General features: G+C 40.9%; 2 protein-coding genes across 5 annotated transcripts in view; one reads left to right on the forward strand and one right to left on the reverse strand.

Annotated features, from left to right (window-relative positions):
- ube2r2 (ubiquitin-conjugating enzyme E2R 2) overlaps positions 1-587 on the reverse strand; it is a 34,140-nt gene extending 33,553 nt beyond the window's left edge. Inside the window, exon 1 of the mRNA XM_062063229.1 lies at positions 1-587. The gene's annotated coding sequence lies outside the window, so the exon portion shown is untranslated.
- The window catches only part of ubap1 (ubiquitin associated protein 1), a 27,826-nt gene continuing 11,656 nt past the window's right edge, over positions 546-16,715 (forward strand). Inside the window, exons 1-4 of one of the 4 annotated variants that reach the window (XM_062063205.1) lie at positions 546-645; positions 12,045-12,093; positions 12,191-12,315; positions 15,887-16,690. In XM_062063205.1, the coding sequence (XP_061919189.1) occupies positions 12,054-12,093; positions 12,191-12,315; positions 15,887-16,690 (969 nt within the window). In that variant the 5' untranslated portion in view covers positions 546-645; positions 12,045-12,053. Of the gene's footprint in view, positions 646-3,441; positions 3,633-11,660; positions 11,676-11,788; positions 11,956-12,044; positions 12,094-12,190; positions 12,316-15,886; positions 16,691-16,715 lie in introns of those variants that run through there. The other 3 variants (XM_062063198.1, XM_062063212.1, XM_062063221.1) reach the window with 3 other exon arrangements.

The raw sequence follows: 16,715 nt of genomic DNA on the forward strand, positions 1-16,715 counted from the left end.
CTGTATTGTTGCAACGTAATAAAGGTTAGTGGTGAGAAGTGGAGGACAAAGTCATTGGCAGACCATGTGTTTGTGGCCAAAGTGACAGAAGCCGTGGATGTTCCTCGTGTTGTGTAGCTGGGATTCTTTGTGTGCCAAGTGTTGACAGTCTACATGGAGCTACTTTCAGTGGAAGTCACCGTCTCCCGTGGATCATTCTCGGGCTCCGCGACATCTCCCCGGGCTGCCGCTGCTTGTGTTCGGACAGACGCTGAGCTGATCCCGGCTTGTTTAGTCTCAGTCTGTGTGCTGCCTGCCAGTCTCAACTTCTCCACACGTCAGCTAAAACCAGTTAGCCAGCAACTTCGGGCAAACGAGGCAATTTTTTTTTTGTTTTTTTTTTTTGCTCTCCGCCGTCCCCCTCCGACAAGGCGCTAGTGTTTAAGGGCCAGCAGGTGCCAATCTTCGCCGTGGAAATGCCAGCAGGTGACAAGAGTTCCCCCTCAAGAATAACAAGGATTATGATCGATTTTTATTTTCCTCTCATCGATGCTTCCGGTGACCATTGCGCGTGTCTGCGGTGCGTCATCGACGTCCGGAACGTGCCTTGCGTGCGCGCACTCGATGCAGATCACGGAATGAAACCAAACTACCAACAAATAGACGGTAAAACAATACAATTATTAAGTTGTTTTCTTTGGTAATGTCAAACATGTGAGTTATCATGAATGTCACAAGGAAACGGCACACCTTTTTTTTTTTAAACAGGAGTAATTGCAACACATTCATCGTGTATGTATGTTTGTATTCATTTTGTATTTGTTTGTTCATCACATACGTGTGCTTTTTATTTTCATTTAATGGCGTTTTGATTTAACGTATTCCCTCAATATTAGAGGTATGAGTCCGTATATGACTGACCAACCCGGAGTTCTGAAAAAAATGATCTGCCCGTTTACACTACTTAAAAAAATACCCCAGTGGTAAGTCATAATTATGAAATAAAAAACAGAAATTATAATATTAAAAAAAAATCATAATTATGAGATTTAAAAAAAAAATCGAAATTACGAGATTCAAAAAATCTAATTATGCGATAAAAAGTCATAACTATGAGATTAAAAGTATGTTTTTATCACATGATTATGATTTTTTTATCCATATTTGCTATAAAATAAAAACGACTTTTTAAATCTCAAAATAATCACTTTTTATTTTCGAGTTTTTTACCTCATAATTTTGACATTTTTAAATCTCGTAATTCTGAGTTTTTAATTTTATAATTTCGATTTTCTCATCTCATAATTTCGATTGTTTTTAAATATCATAATTATGATTTCGCAATTGGGTATTTTTTTGTGGAGGAAACGGGCTTCCATACGAACAGTGTATGTTAATAAATAAATAAATAAATGTTGACCAAATACAAACAAATTAAGGCACTTCCAATACATTAAAATATTCCAGACATTCTCAAGGTTGAGCATTTAATATGACAAAAAGTTCAGAGTAAAGAAAGTAAGGTAAGAGACAATATACAAATATATAAAAAGAAGGAACGGTTGGGGTTTTCTTAAAGGACAATAATTCAAGAGCTGTGTTTTATCTTTTACCATTTTCCAATATTTTATTACTAATTTGAAATCATTAAAGGAGAATTTGGGCTTCACTCTAAGAAATCGACATTTGTGTATAAAAAAATAGCTTGCATCATTAATATTCATTCGTAGGTTGTTTGTTATCTTTCATAAATATAACACATGTAATCTATTTCAGAGTAAATTAGTTAGCAAACTAAGTAATGGACGGATTTTAAAGACATTTCAGAAAATTGTTGGAACAGGTGCTTTTCTACTTTTTATTATCTTGTCAAAACACTTATATTGTTGACATTCATTTGTCACCATAACAACCAGCCATGCATTTTAGATTAATCAAGGTTAACACCGATTTTGTTTTGGTTTGTTTCCTGGTATGTAAAATAATGCTCAAAATAACCACGATTGATCACAATGTTTACTTAATTGCTATGGTTATGTTTGTTTGTTTTTTATTTGGGTTTTTTTTACTGAACAACCAACATACATGTAATAATTCACTCAACAGTCAAGGCACTTTCAACAACAAGGAAAGAAAACAAAAGCAAATACAGATAGAACAGTGTTTTTCAACCTTTTTTGAGCCAAGGCACATTTTTTTCGTAAAAAAAAATATGGAGGCACACCACCAGCAGAAAAGGTTAAAAAATGAAACTCCACCAGATTGTCGTGCCTTATTTTGAGTTTGTTGTTGTTTCCTATGTGTAGTGCTTTAGTTTCTCTGTGTTATTTTGGTGTTTTGTTGGTGTTCTCCTGTAGCAGCTTCACGCCTTCCTTTGAGTGTTAGTGCCTGTATTGGCAAACAAGACTATTTCAGTTGTGCGGACGCTATCCTTCTTGGTGGGGACATTGTTGATTGTCATGTCATGTACGGTTGTACTTTGTGGACGCCGTCTCTGCTCTACACCCTGTAAGTTTTTGCTGTCGTCCAGCATTCTGTTTTTGTTTACTTTGTAGCCAGTTCAGTTTTACTTTTGTTTTGCATAGCCATCCTTATGCTTCAGTGCCTTTTCCTAGCGGGACTTTCCTTTTGTTCATTTTAGGTTTAAGCGTTACATACCTTTTTACCTGCACACTACCTTCCGCTGTTTCTGACATCCACCCATCCATTTTCTACCGCTTATCCCTTTAGAAAGCAATTAGCTACCGGCTGCCACCTACTGATATGGAAGAGTATTACATGGTTACTATGCCGCGCTCTAGACAGCACCGACCACTCAACAACAACACATCATTTGCAGACTATAATTACTGGTTTGCAAAACATATTTTTAACCCAAATAGGTGAAATTAGATCATCTCCCACGGCACACCAGACTATCTCGCAGCACAGTGGTTGAAAAACACTGAGATAGAGTATTAAATATGAAAAAATAATAATAATACAAAAATATAAAAAATTAAAATAAAATAAAAACACAAAAAGAGCTACCTAAATCACTGTAAATGTTTCAACTAATATTTTAATTTAAGGGCTTTTGTACTCTTAATCATTCTCCAAGATTTGATAGATAATTGTAATCCATTAAGCCAATTAGAAAATGTAGGCCTTACTTTCATAAATCGACATTTATGTAAAAAAAAAAGTTGCCTGGAGCATAATAATGTTGACAAACTGCTATGGTTATGTTGCTCTAGAAACCTTTAGCCTTAATGCGCATGCGAGCGCATGCTCAGTAGCGTTGTATAGCAAACTTTTTTTTTTTTCCAGGTCGTGCATTCTCTCAGAACACCGGCTTGTTTTTGTCACATCCTTCTATTATATAAAATATCAATTATTATTTGTTACTTAATCTAACTAATACACGTACTTTAAAAAACAACAACATTATTTTACCGGAAAGTAGAATCCGGGCGGGTCATGAATGCAACGTCATACGGGTGAGTGACGTCACACAGGAACCAGCGAGCCTGACAAATCAAGATGGCGTCCCACGGCAGACCAGGAAAGAGATTTCATAATAAATAAAACATATTCGGCTGTAATTCCAATCGAAGCGGCGTACCAGTAGGAAACAGAGTCACATTTGTAAGAGCAAAAGGGAGCGGATACAGGTGAGAGAAATGTTGACATGTTTGGTTACGGGGCGGTGCCGTGGCAACAGAAGTCAGGCCACACCGCTTTACTTTCTTTACTTTGCTACCAACATGTTCCACCACTCGCTACATTTGACGAATACATTCTCCTACCGCCGATAAGATCATATTCAGCGGTGTTTGGGTTACGTTGGCGAGGGTGGCCAACTCCAGTGTGTGATAGCCTAGCCTGTTGCTAATCAATAAGTTTGGTGTCTCACGCTAATGTTGCTGTCGGTCCTTGTTACGTGTGAAGGCAGGAGACGTGAGGTAGAGTTTAGTTTAGTCTACCACACATGTCTGCATGAGATAGAGTTTAGCCTACCACAGATGTCTGCATGAGATAGAGTTTAGTTTAGCCTACCACAGATGTCTCCACCTGCAAATGCTGCTGTCATGTTTGCTAACAGTCCATTAAAAGCAACGTCTCTTCTTAGCCGTAGTTCTTGTTTTGCTACGACTCTTATCTTTATCTTTAACGTCAGCGAGCAAGAGCTAAGAAATTACCGTTTTTGTTTCTATACAGGAATTTAGGCACCGTTTACACTAAGCCGGATAAGGTTATCCAGGGTAAATCCCACCTAACCTTATCCGTGTCCAAACACAATAATGCCCCCCCTCTCCGTCCGCCGGCGCAACGCGACCTAATACGCATGCGCGGAAAATGCGCACGTCATAATCACCTGCAGTGATTATGGCAAGGGTTGGAATTGGGGGTTAAATCACCAAAAATGATTCCCGGGCGCGGCACCGCTGCTGCCCACTGCTCCCCTCACCTCCCAGGTGGTGATCAAGGGGATGGGTCAAATGCAGAGGACAAATTTCACCACACCTTGTGTGTGTGTGACAATCATTGGTACTTTACTTTACTTTAGCTTTGTGCGCAAGTTCTTAAATATAACTTCCATCCATTTCTACCGCTTATCCCTTTTGAGGTGGCGGGGGGTGCTGGAGCTTATCTCAGCTGCATTCTGGCGGAGGGCGGGGTACACCATGGACAAGTCGCCGCCTCATCACAGGGCCAACACAGATAGACAACATTCACACTCACATTCGATTAGGCATGCACCTCCTGGTACCCTAGCACCTCCAAAACCCTCAAATCTAAACTCCAAACATCTCAGAACAAGCTAGTCAGATTACTTCTAGACCTCCACCCCAGATCCCACCTCACTCCTACCCACTTCTCCAAAGTGGGCTGGCTCAGGGTGGAGGACAGAGTAAAACAACTTGCACTGAGCCTAGTCTATAAAATCCGCTACACGTCCCTGATACCGAAGTACATGTCAAACTACTTTAACGTAAATGACCGCCATAACCACAACACCAGGGGGAGCTCCACTAACCACGTTAAACCCAGATTCCGAACTAACAAAGGTCTTAACTCATTCTCCTTCTATGCCACATCAATATGGAATGCACTCCCAACAGGTGTAAAAGAAAGGGCATCTCTATCCTCTTCCAAAACCGCAATAAAAGTACACCTCCAGGCAACTTAAACCCTAAACTAACACCCTTCCCAAATTGTTAATAATCAAATGTAAATAATCAAATGTAGATACTTTTTCTTATGCTTTCTGATCTCTCTCTCCCTCTCTCCCTCTCTCCCTCTCCCTCTCTCCCTCTCTCTCTCTCTCTACCTCTCCCTCTCCCCACTACTTGCTGTACATATCCTAGCAAGTCAGACCTACACTGTTTCAATGTCCATTTCTCTGTTCTCAATTGTTGATGACTGAAGTGATGATAACAACCAAACCTAACCCCTCCACTTCCCACACCCCGGATGGTAAATAATTAAAAAAATTCAATGTATACACCCTGATGATTATCTTGTGATTACTGTATTATGATGATAGTATATATCTGATAGAAAATATCTGTATCATGAATCAATTTAAGTGGACCCCAACTTAAACAAGATTGAAAAACTTATTGGGGTGTTACCATTTAGTGGTCAATTGTACGGAATATGTACTTCACTGTGCAATCTACTGATAAAAGTCTCAATCAGTCAATCAATCAATCAATTCACACACTAGGGACCATTTCGTGTTGCCAATCAATCTATCCCCAGGTGCATGTCTTTGGAGGTGGGAGGGGCCTATCCCCAGGTGCATGTCTTTGGAGGTGGGAGGATTTTTGATTGATTGATTGAGACTTGTATTAGTAGATTGCACAGTACAGTACATATTCCGTACAATTGACCACTAAATGGTAACACCCCAATAAGTTTTTCAACTTGTTTAAGTCGGGGTCCATGTAAATCAATTCCATCCATCCATTTTTTTCGCTTATCCGACGTTGGGTCGCGGGGGCAGCAGCCTAAGCAGGGAAGCTCAGACTTCCCTCTCCCCAGCCACCTCGTCCAGCTCTTCCCGGGGGATCCCGAGGCGTTCCCAGGCCAGCCGGGAGACATAGTCTTCCCAACGTGTCCTGGGTCTTCCCCGTGGCCTCCTCCCGGTCGGACGTGCCCTAAACACCTCCCTAGGGAGGCGTTCGGGTGGCATCCTGACCAGATGCCCGAACCACCTCATCTGACTCCTCTCCATGTGGAGGAGCAGCGGCTTTACTTTGAGCTCCCCCCGGATGGCAGAGCTTCTCACCCTATCTCTAAGGGAGAGACCCCCGCCACCCGGCGGAGGAAACTCATTTCGGCCGCTTGTACCCGTGATCTTGTCCTTTTGGTCATAACCCAAAACTCATGACCATAGATGAGGATGGGAACGTAGATCAACCGGTAAATTGAGAGCTTTGCCTTCCGGCTCAGCTCCTTCTTCACCACAACGGATCGATACAGCGTCCACATTACTGAAGACGCCGCACCGATCCGCCTGTCGATCTCACCATCCACTCTTCCCTCACTTGTGAACAAGACTCCGAGGTACTTGAACTCCTCCGCTTGGGGAAGGGTCTCCTCGGCAACCCGGAGATGGCACTCCGCCCTTTTCCGGGCGAGAACCATGGACTTGGACTTGGAGGTGTTGATTCTCATCCCAGTCGCTTCACACTCGGCTGCGAACCGATCCAGTGAGAGCTGAAGAGGAATTCATGGTACAGATATATACTATCATCATAATACAGTCATCACACAAGTTAATCATCAGAGTATATACATTGAATTATTTACATTATTTACAATCCGGGGGGTGGGATGTGGAGGGGGTTGGGGCGGGGGGGTTAAGTTTGGTTGATAACAGCACTTCAGTCATCAACAATTGCATCATCAGAGAAATGGACATTGGAACAGTGTAGGTCTGACTTGGTAGGATATGTACAGCGAGCAGAGAACATGGTGAGTTCAGATAGCATAAGAACAAGTATATACATTAGAAATACATTTGATTATTTACATTTGGTTATTTACAATCCGGGAAGGTAAGATGTGGAGGGGGGAGGGTGTTAGTCAAGGGTTGAAGTTGCCTGGAGGTGTTTTAGTGCGGTTTTGAAGGAGGATAGAGATGCACTTTCTTTTACACCTGTTGGGAGTGCATTCCATATTGATGTGGCATAGAAGGAGAATGAGTTAAGTCCTTTGTTAGATGGGAATCTGGGTTTAACATGGTTTGTGGAACTCCCCCTGGTGTTGTGGTTATGGCGGTTATTTACGTTCTGGAAGTAGTTTGACATGTACTTCGATATCAGGGAGGTGAAGCGGATTTTATAGACTAGGCTCAGTGCAAGTTGTTTTACCGGAGCCGGAGTACCCGGAGGGAACCCACACAGTTCTGGGGGAGAACATGCAAACTCCGCACAGAAAGATCCCGTGCAGGACCTTCGTATTGTGAGGCAGACGCACTAACCCCTCTACCACCGTGTTGTGGTATTTCAATCAACTGGAATCCAGTGTGCTGTGAGGCCCTATTGAAGTGAATCACACCTGAGACATCATAAATTAATCACATCTTTAATAAACACATGAAAGTACACAATGTGACAAAGAACATTTTACAACTATCAATCTCAGGATCTAGATATCTGGTCAGGACACTCCTCACTCTTTTGCCTTCACCTTCATTGTCCATTCCTTTTTGGTGACTTTATATACTCTGGACCTAGACGTTGAGTCCGCAAAATACATGGCGGACAATAACTGATACAGTCTGCTTTGCCAGTCCAAAAGCATTCGCTGTTTTCCGTAGTTAGTCTTCCCTCGACGGCCAGGTAATACAAAGCACACGCGACCTTTTTTATCACATCCACGGGAACCCGCATTCTCGTTGTCTGTCCTTCGACAACTGGACAAAGTTTTTCGGTATGTAGAATCACAGCTGACCTGGACATTGGAAAGTTCTCTTTCCGTCTGAGAAGTGTTGTATCCCAAATAGCTGCAATCCCTTTCTCCTAAGGTATTGTGTGATTTCCACAAGCGTCTGTACAGACGGAAGGAGGAACACAGGCATGTCTGGATGACTCGCCTTCATATTTCCAGTGATTAGCTCAGAGTTACGAAACCGCTTTATTATGAAGCTGGCTGTGGCGCGTTCTTTCTGACGTCACTTCCTGTGTGGGGCGCGGTCTTTCTGGCGTCACTTCCTCTCGAACTCAGTTTGTAAACGATCAATGAGTCCATACAAAGCTAAGAGCCGGATATTCAAGAAATACACGGCGCACTTACCCGTGTAAAAAATTGTCAGAGGAGGGGAATCTTAAATGATAGTTTAGGTGGCTGAAACGGGGGTTTAGGCTAAATAATTATTTGTTTAAGGGCTTAATGTAGACATAGCCTTAGAAAGTGATCCTGAACTTTATATTTACTGCTACATGCAAATTAAAAGCTGTTTTTGTTCTCCAAACAGCCACTGGTCACATTTACCAGTAGCTGACTACAGTGTTTTTTTATTCACAATCATCTTATTGCTCCTACATTACTGCAGTTGAAAATACTTGTCCATCAACCATATTTTGCCCTTATCCACACATGATCAACTGAGCAAGATAATACAGCATCTTGTGACTTATCAGTGACTACGACTGTTTACACTGCAGGCCTAAGTGGCCTAAATCAGGTTTTTTCGAAATCTGTTTTTTTTTTCCAGCTGACTTTTTTTTTACACTGCAAGTAAAATTTGATATTTATCAGACTCCAGTGTAAAAGCGCAAGCTGTGCATGCAAGTGACGTCGGGGCCACATCGGGGGCCCGACGTCACTTGCATGCACAGTTTGATAAAGTGAAAACAAAGGAAGTTGACCGGATTCGGTAAATAAACAAGGAAGTCGCTACTACTACTACAAAATAAAATAAAAGTTGCCACCGTAGATATCAGAGGTGAGATCTTAGGACACCTAATGATTTGATTACGATTCAGGAGCTACAATTCAATTATTGATGTATCTTTAATTCATGTATACTGATGCAGTTTTGGATTTCTTTTTGTTTCACTAAATAAGCATTTATCAATTGCAATTTTTAAAACCAGTGCATTTGTAATAAGAAACAGTGAAATTATTTCCCATCACATGTATTAATGTAATAAAGTTAAAGTACCACTGATAGTCACACACACACACTAGGTGTGGTGAAATGACCCTCTGCATTTGACCCATCCCCTTGTTCCACCCCCTGGGAGGTGAGGGGAGCAGTGAGCAGCAGCGGTGGCCATGCTCGGGAATCATTATGGTGATTTAACCCCCAATTGCAACCCTTGATGCTGAGTGGTAATGGGTCCCATTTTTATAGTCTTTGGTATGACTCGGCCGGGGTTTGAACTCACAACCTACCCATCTCAGGGCGGACACTCTAACCACAAGCCTGCTCAGTGGCCTTGTGGTTAATAGTAGTTGCTAATAGTAAAGTGTGTGCAAAACTCCAACTTAAGTACCCTATAATACTGGATCTGGTCATATTTTTCGGTGAGGTGTGTAGTCAGCTAAAATTTTAGAACTGTCCGCATTACTGTATTTATAAAAAATAATCCCAGCTGGACTCTTCCGGGTGATAATCAAGTGAATTTTCATCCATCCATTTTCTACCGCTTGTCTGTTTCGGGGTCGCGGGTGGTGCTGGAGCCTACTCTCAGCTGCATTCGGGCGGTAGGCGGGGTACACCCTGGACAAGTCGCCACCGCCCTGAGATGGGTAGGTTGTGAGTTCAAACCCCGGCCGAGTCACACCAAAGACTATAAAAATGGGAGCCATTACCTCCCTGCTTGGAATTGGGGGTTAAATCACCAAAAATGATTCCCGGGCCCCGCTGCTGCTCACTGCTCCCCTCACCTCCCAGGGGGTGATCAAGGGACAGTCATTGGTCATTGGTACTTTAACTTAACCTCATCGCAGGGCCAACACAGATAGACAACATTGCTTTTATTTCCAGATTTGTAGACAATGTATTTCACCTTTTTTATTTGACTGCAAAGCCAAAATGCGTCCAAACGTCCGATTTAAACTTTGCAGGACTATCCACTAGCTTTAGCTTTCCGCTCTGATCCTTGGTGTTTCCTGCGCAGGGGATTGTGGGAAATGTGGTTTGCTTCACAGACCGGCTCACTTAATAGTGCCACAAAAAAACTACAATGGCGAGTGTCTCCTCCCAGTCCTCATTTACCGTCACACGTCACAGCAATATTGTGACAATTTTGAAACCGCAAAACCGCGGTATTTACAATACCGTCACATCCCTAATGTCCTTTTATATGACCTGCCTAAAATTATGTATTTGCTTTTTTAGGATACCTTTGGTCATTTCCTGAAAAGCATGTCATTGTATTATAACAGCATTTGTTAGAATGTACTTTTCAAAGAAAAGTATGTGTATGGAATGTTTCTGTAAGTGCATCAAATACATCTGCACACTGGTAAACAATGGTCTCTCTGTGTTGATAAAGTCGGACATTGTGCAGCATGACCCACTAGTGGATTATGTAAACTCAGATTTGACGCAGCTAAATGAAAGGACCTACAATATAATCAGTGAGACTCAAGTTGTCAATTTAAAACACTGGAGATGTTACACCACATGTAACAATATGAAGATTTAATGCCACTGTTGTTGTAACTAAAATGATCACACGTATGGTTATTACAGTAAATGTTGAGTGTTCTCCAAAAGTACTTATATGTGCACTGAAATCTTTTAACTAAGTTTAATTATATTAAATAAGTAGACACAATTAGGAATGTAACGATAAATGGTAAAAATGGTAATTGTGATAAAACTCCCGACTGTTAGTATAACCGTCTCAAATTAAAATTATCAGAAAAATTGATTGATAACCACACTTTGATACACTTAGTTTGCTAGCTAGCTTAAATACTAACATGAAAACAAGAGACATTAACGCCTTTCCCCATTTAGAAACATCATACCCGAATCGGAACCTGTATGAACCCATTACTGTCTAAACAACTAAGATATTCACGCTGAACATAAAGGCTGTGCTGTCCTAGAACAAAGTGATCGGTCTCAAAGTGTCGAGTCAAAACCGACATAGTCGTCTTCAGCAGAAAGTGAAGTCGCGTGAACAAAGCAAAGTGAACAACTTATTTGCATTTACTAAAAAAAAATCTGAAATTTTTACAAATCAAAATGGAAGAACATAAACATATTTAAACACTCAAATTAAAATAATATGGCTCTTAGAAAGCCAAAACTATATTTAATATTTATTCTGAAAATAAAGTTGTGTGTCTATTTATTTTACTTATTTAAAAAATACAATTTGGTTAAAATATTTCAAGTACTTTTTGGTCATATTCAACAATGATAAATTTGGTCACAAACGTGATATAAATTTTTTTAGCGTTACATATCAAGACACAATATACATTCTTGGCAAAAGAAACATTAAATATTTTAGTTCGGGCTTCTTAAGAGCCATATTATTTTAATTTAAATGTTTAAATATGCTTATCTTCTTCCATTTTAATTGGTAAAGGTCTTCGAGTGTATCTTAATGATAAAGGCAAAATGAATGCTGCACGTCCGGTTCTTGTGACATCACACAGGATCACTTGTTGTAGACACGTCTTTGTCATATCCCTCCATGTATGTATCATCACTCTGTTCTAAGAAGGCAAAGCCTGTAGGTTAAATGTGCACATTTTAATATCTTAGTTGCTTAGACAGCAATGCGGTTATACAAGTTTAGATCGGGGTATGTCGTTTGGAATGGGGGAGGACGTTAATGTCTTTTGTATTCTTGTTAGCATTTAAGATAGCTAACGATCAGCGCGCCAGTTTGCTTCTCCAGTAAATGAGCAGTATCATCGGTCCGTGACTTTATCGAAGCACTGTTATCCATCACTGTTTTATGATTATTTTAATTCAAAACGATAATACCAACTGTTGAGAGTTTTACCATGGTTTGTCATTAATACGGTTTATCGTTACATCTGTAGCCACAAGTTATTTCTATAACTAAGCAAATAATAAGATGTCTTTTTTTTCCCAGTGTACCTAAATGGCTACAAGGAAGTCTGTATCGGATGCATACAACAATGGTAATGATTTGTTTGAACTGTCAGGCTTATTATTTCTGCTGATGTTATTGATTCCCATGTTAAAACTTACATGTGTTGTCGTGTTTTTTTAAAATAGGACCCATCAGCTACCTTGATGATGTTCCCTTCAAGGTCAATGAAAAGTTTCGCTGCCCTGCCAAAGTGGGTCTGCCTGTTGGCTTTTGTCCACCAGACTGCAGCTATTTGTTGGCAGACACAAAGGTAAGTCATTTAGGGATGTCGTGGCCCTATATATAATTATGTTGTCCCCTGTAACCATGGTGATCTGAAATGTTATGCTAGAAACCAGGAAGGAAACAAAGTTTGGCTTATTTTGAATACAAAAGATGGACGGTCATTGGAAGTATTGCAATACCAAATTTTAAAAATGGAGTACAGCATATAGCAGGCCTGGGCAATTATTTTGACTTGGGGGGCCAAATTTAGGGACAAAAAATGTGTCTGGGGGCCTATATATATATATATATATATATATATATATATATATATATATAATATCTCAATCAATGTTTACTTATATAGCCCTAAATCACGAGATATATATATATAATATCTCAATCAATGTTTGCTTATACAGCCCTTAATCACGAGTGTCTCAAAGGGCTGCACAAGCCACAACGACACCCTCGGCTCAGATCCCACATCAGGGGAAGAAAAAACGTAACCCATATATATATATATATATATATATATATATATATATATATATATATATATATATATATATATATATATATATATATATATATATATATATATATATATATATATATATATATATATATATGTATGTATGTGTAAGCTGTGAAAATCTGCTGTACAGTATGTGTGCTTGGGTCCTATTTTTAGGAACACCAATACAAAACCTCACAATAATGTCTGATTCAGTGCTAAAAATGTTATGACGGACCACCTTAAAAAAAACAGAATGGAATTTAACTTTTTTTTACTGAATGTGAATGTACATGAAAATAAAGAATGTTACAATATTAACTATGAATGATAAAACACTGAATATTGACAACATATGACCGTCACACCCCCCATCCACATATTTTACAATCAAGCGAAACGTAACAAAACTGCAACAAACAGCGGAATATAAACGCGGAGGGTAAAAAAAGACCTACCTACAGTCTGATATATGTGATATATCACTAAGCTTTAGAACGTTGTTGTGAAAATCTCCTTCCACGTCTGTCCCTGACACCCACATTTCAGGCTCTGGAAACACTCTGTGGAAACGCTCCCCACCCACACTGCTTGGTGCCTCGTCTGAGCTGCTGTCACTTACATCACCATAGTAACTAGTATATCATGCAAAAGTGCAGATTCCAAGCACTGAAATACTTTGTATGGTTGAAGACTAACGGTCATTAGAAAACATGAGTGCACATCATAATGGCAGCTACACTTTACATCTTAAACATCTAAAAAAATAATTTGGGAATATCCAGATTGAAAAGCTTAACGGGCCACATGCGGCCCCGGGCCTGAATTTGCCTAGGTCTGTCATATAGTGAGGTTTCGCTGTCTTCATCCCCTGCAAAAAAATGTTTGTCACCAGGGTGCTTTCACATCTCATGCCCACATTGCTCAACTAGAATATTTTGCTGGGTTGCAACCACGTGACCAAGAGGCACATCTGGGTTTGACTTGGTGGGCGAATAATTATTTTTCCGTTCATTTCGGAGCAACTATGCAGATGTCAAAGTATTATACAGGTTAAGAGCTGTACATGCAAGCCAGATATATTCAGAAAATTGTCGGAATATGTTGGCGTGGATCCATCAGGGATGTGATTGGTCCATTTTATTCCGGAATTACCTTTTTTTTTTCAGGCCAAAATGGTATTTTCTGTGAATGGTGTAAATCCGAGGATATTTTTATTTAAGGAAAGGGGGGTTTGTTGCCTATAGGCCCAGAATGATAATCAATCCAACGTTAGATGAAAATTAACTTGATAAGATGCCTGGAAGTTTGTTGTCCTTAGGCTCTTTTCCACCAAAAGTTCAGGAACTTGATGTTCCTGGAACCTCGAGTTCCTGGAACTATAGTTCCTTGTAGAAGTTTGTGTGTCCACCACATTTTACAGTTCAGAGCAGTTTTCACAAATCAGGCTGATGTATGGAGGAGTGGTTTAGTATATTTATAGACTGATACCATGTAAATAAACAGTTAATATTAGGTCACAGTTCTTTCACTAAAGTCAATGAAATACAAAACGATATGATTTTAAAAATAAAGTGTATCTCACGCCGACAACACGAACACGTCGCTGTAGCTTGTTAACATTAGCATTCTGTTCACTCAGGTTGAGGCTAATAACTACACAAATAGAGTGTCACTGACTACTTTACAACATGTAATAAAGTAAACAGTTAACATTTGATATTACTGACCTTCGTTCCACTCGTGTACTGCCTCTTTTATTTCACATTTGCCCAACAAAGTCAGAGTAGTGAGCAGCTGAGGTCGTTGCTTTGATACTCCTCTGTAAATACATTTAAATGACCACTTCTCGTAGCTCTGTGTATTGAAATGAAGTTTGTAAAAATAATAAACAACATTAAACTGCATTAAGTTTAAAGACTCTGGCTGAGTAAAAACACTCCAAGATAGTTCCACTGATCAGAGGTCTTCAGCACAAAGATGCCCCACAAGTGTTGCTGCCTTTCGAAAGCTTTCGTTCTATATAGGGGGCGCCACAATTGCCAGAACCGATTTGAATCAATCTTGTTGAATCGATTGTGAATCAGATGGTCACCGCAGGAATCAGAATCGGATGGAATAGTTAGTTGCTCAAGCAATCAAACCCCTAGTTATTAATACTGTTTAGTGAAGTTTTCTTGATGCTAAACATTGAGGCATGTGCGCTAGAACAGGGGTCGCCAACCCGTCGATCGCGATAGACCAGTCGATCTTTGGGACTCCACCAGTCAATCGCGAAATTATTAGAAAAAAAAGTATTTAATATGACATCAGTGACACCCCCACCCGGAGAATGACCAACAGACCCGCAAACAGGCACGCATTTTAACCCCTGAACACACCCGCATGCCTCTGCGTTTCTCTCTTCAGCCTCAGATCACGCGGCTCTTGACGGCCACACCCACCAAGCACGGCCGCGTGCTACACAAAGTGCGACACAGGGGCTATCTCTGGCCCTTGACTCGATTGTTGGCCCTAGGCACATTACAAAAAAACAGCAAAAATTGGGGGGGAAAAGCAAGAAACACAATGAGAAAAAGCCAAAATGTTGACATCAGCCAATAACATAGTTGACGCAGGGGTAGATCTTGCTTTGGTTTTTGACTGAGACCAGTTATCTTGGGCTCGAAAAGGTTGGTGACCACGTCGCTAGAACAACAACACACAAATCTATTCCATGAAAACTGCTCATATGTAAGTATATGGAGAATAAGACAAGTAAATAGATCAAAAACAGACTTTTCCAATGTATTGTAAGTTCATACAGTACATTAAGTGGTCACTGCAAACTTGACTCCGTCTGTCTTGCTACTTTCTTTCTTGTTTTCTTGTTGAGGAAATGAATACCATGTAGACAATGTAATCCCTTATGCAAAGCATGATGAAGAAGTGTCTCCGCCCGTGTTTGTTCTCTCAAAAATGACTCAAGTTTCCCCAAAATTTAGTGACTTAGAGTACACAATCTAGGATTTTTGTCAGTGTAAAAAAATACATGAAAGGAATACTGTATTATGATGTTCTGAATGACTCACATTTCCTGTCACACGTGTCATGTCAACAGTATGACTTTTCTCTGGAAAATCGGAGTGTACGCTGGGGGATTGAACTGGCTGAGGCCCGAGCAGCAGAGGCTCGAGCAGAAGAGGTCACAGCCCAACAGGAGGCCGAAGACTCGGCTCAAGCGCAGGACGTTAATGGTAGCGGAGGAAAGCCACGGTCTGCTCTAGATGACCAGGACCCTCCCCCGCCAGCAATGAACCCTGTTCTGGCAGGACTGAGCCATGGTGCTATCTTAACTCCTCTTCCTGCTCCAAGTCTTGGTCCGAGGAAAATCCAACCGAGCACTCCTCAGCCGCATAGCCTCAACCTTGCTGACTTTGAGCGGGAAGAGGACCCCTTTGACAAGCTGGAGCTTAAAACATTGGACGATAAAGAGGAGCTTAGAAACATTCTCCAAAGCCAGCCTCAACCTGCTCCTTCTGTATCTCCACCAGAAGTGTCCCAGCTGGGGCCCACTTCACGTGGAAACAGCCCATCTCCTCCCAGCAACACCAGCCTCCCAGCCAAACCTGGCTTTGCCCATAAACCCAATGGCTTAGTTTCCCTACTCGATATGGACAAAGTTGGGCATCATGGGAGATCAGGGTATGAAGCAGAAGATCGACCCTGCAACATACGCTCTCTGACTTTTCCCAAACTTTCGGATTCTGGTGATTCCGATCCAGTAAGATACAGCCCATTCCCTGCACCCATCCCTGCCCCCCGACACAACCTACCCAATGGCAGCCCCCCAATTCTACCCACATCCCAAGTCATTGTTGCCCCTGAGCCGCTCAGCCTTGACAAGGGTGGCGGACCCAAACCGGTGAGAACAAAAACACAATATTCGA

The sequence above is a fragment of the Entelurus aequoreus genome, linkage group LG01 (genome assembly GCF_033978785.1).
Source record: "Entelurus aequoreus isolate RoL-2023_Sb linkage group LG01, RoL_Eaeq_v1.1, whole genome shotgun sequence".
Classification (NCBI taxonomy): Eukaryota; Metazoa; Chordata; class Actinopteri; order Syngnathiformes; family Syngnathidae; genus Entelurus; species Entelurus aequoreus.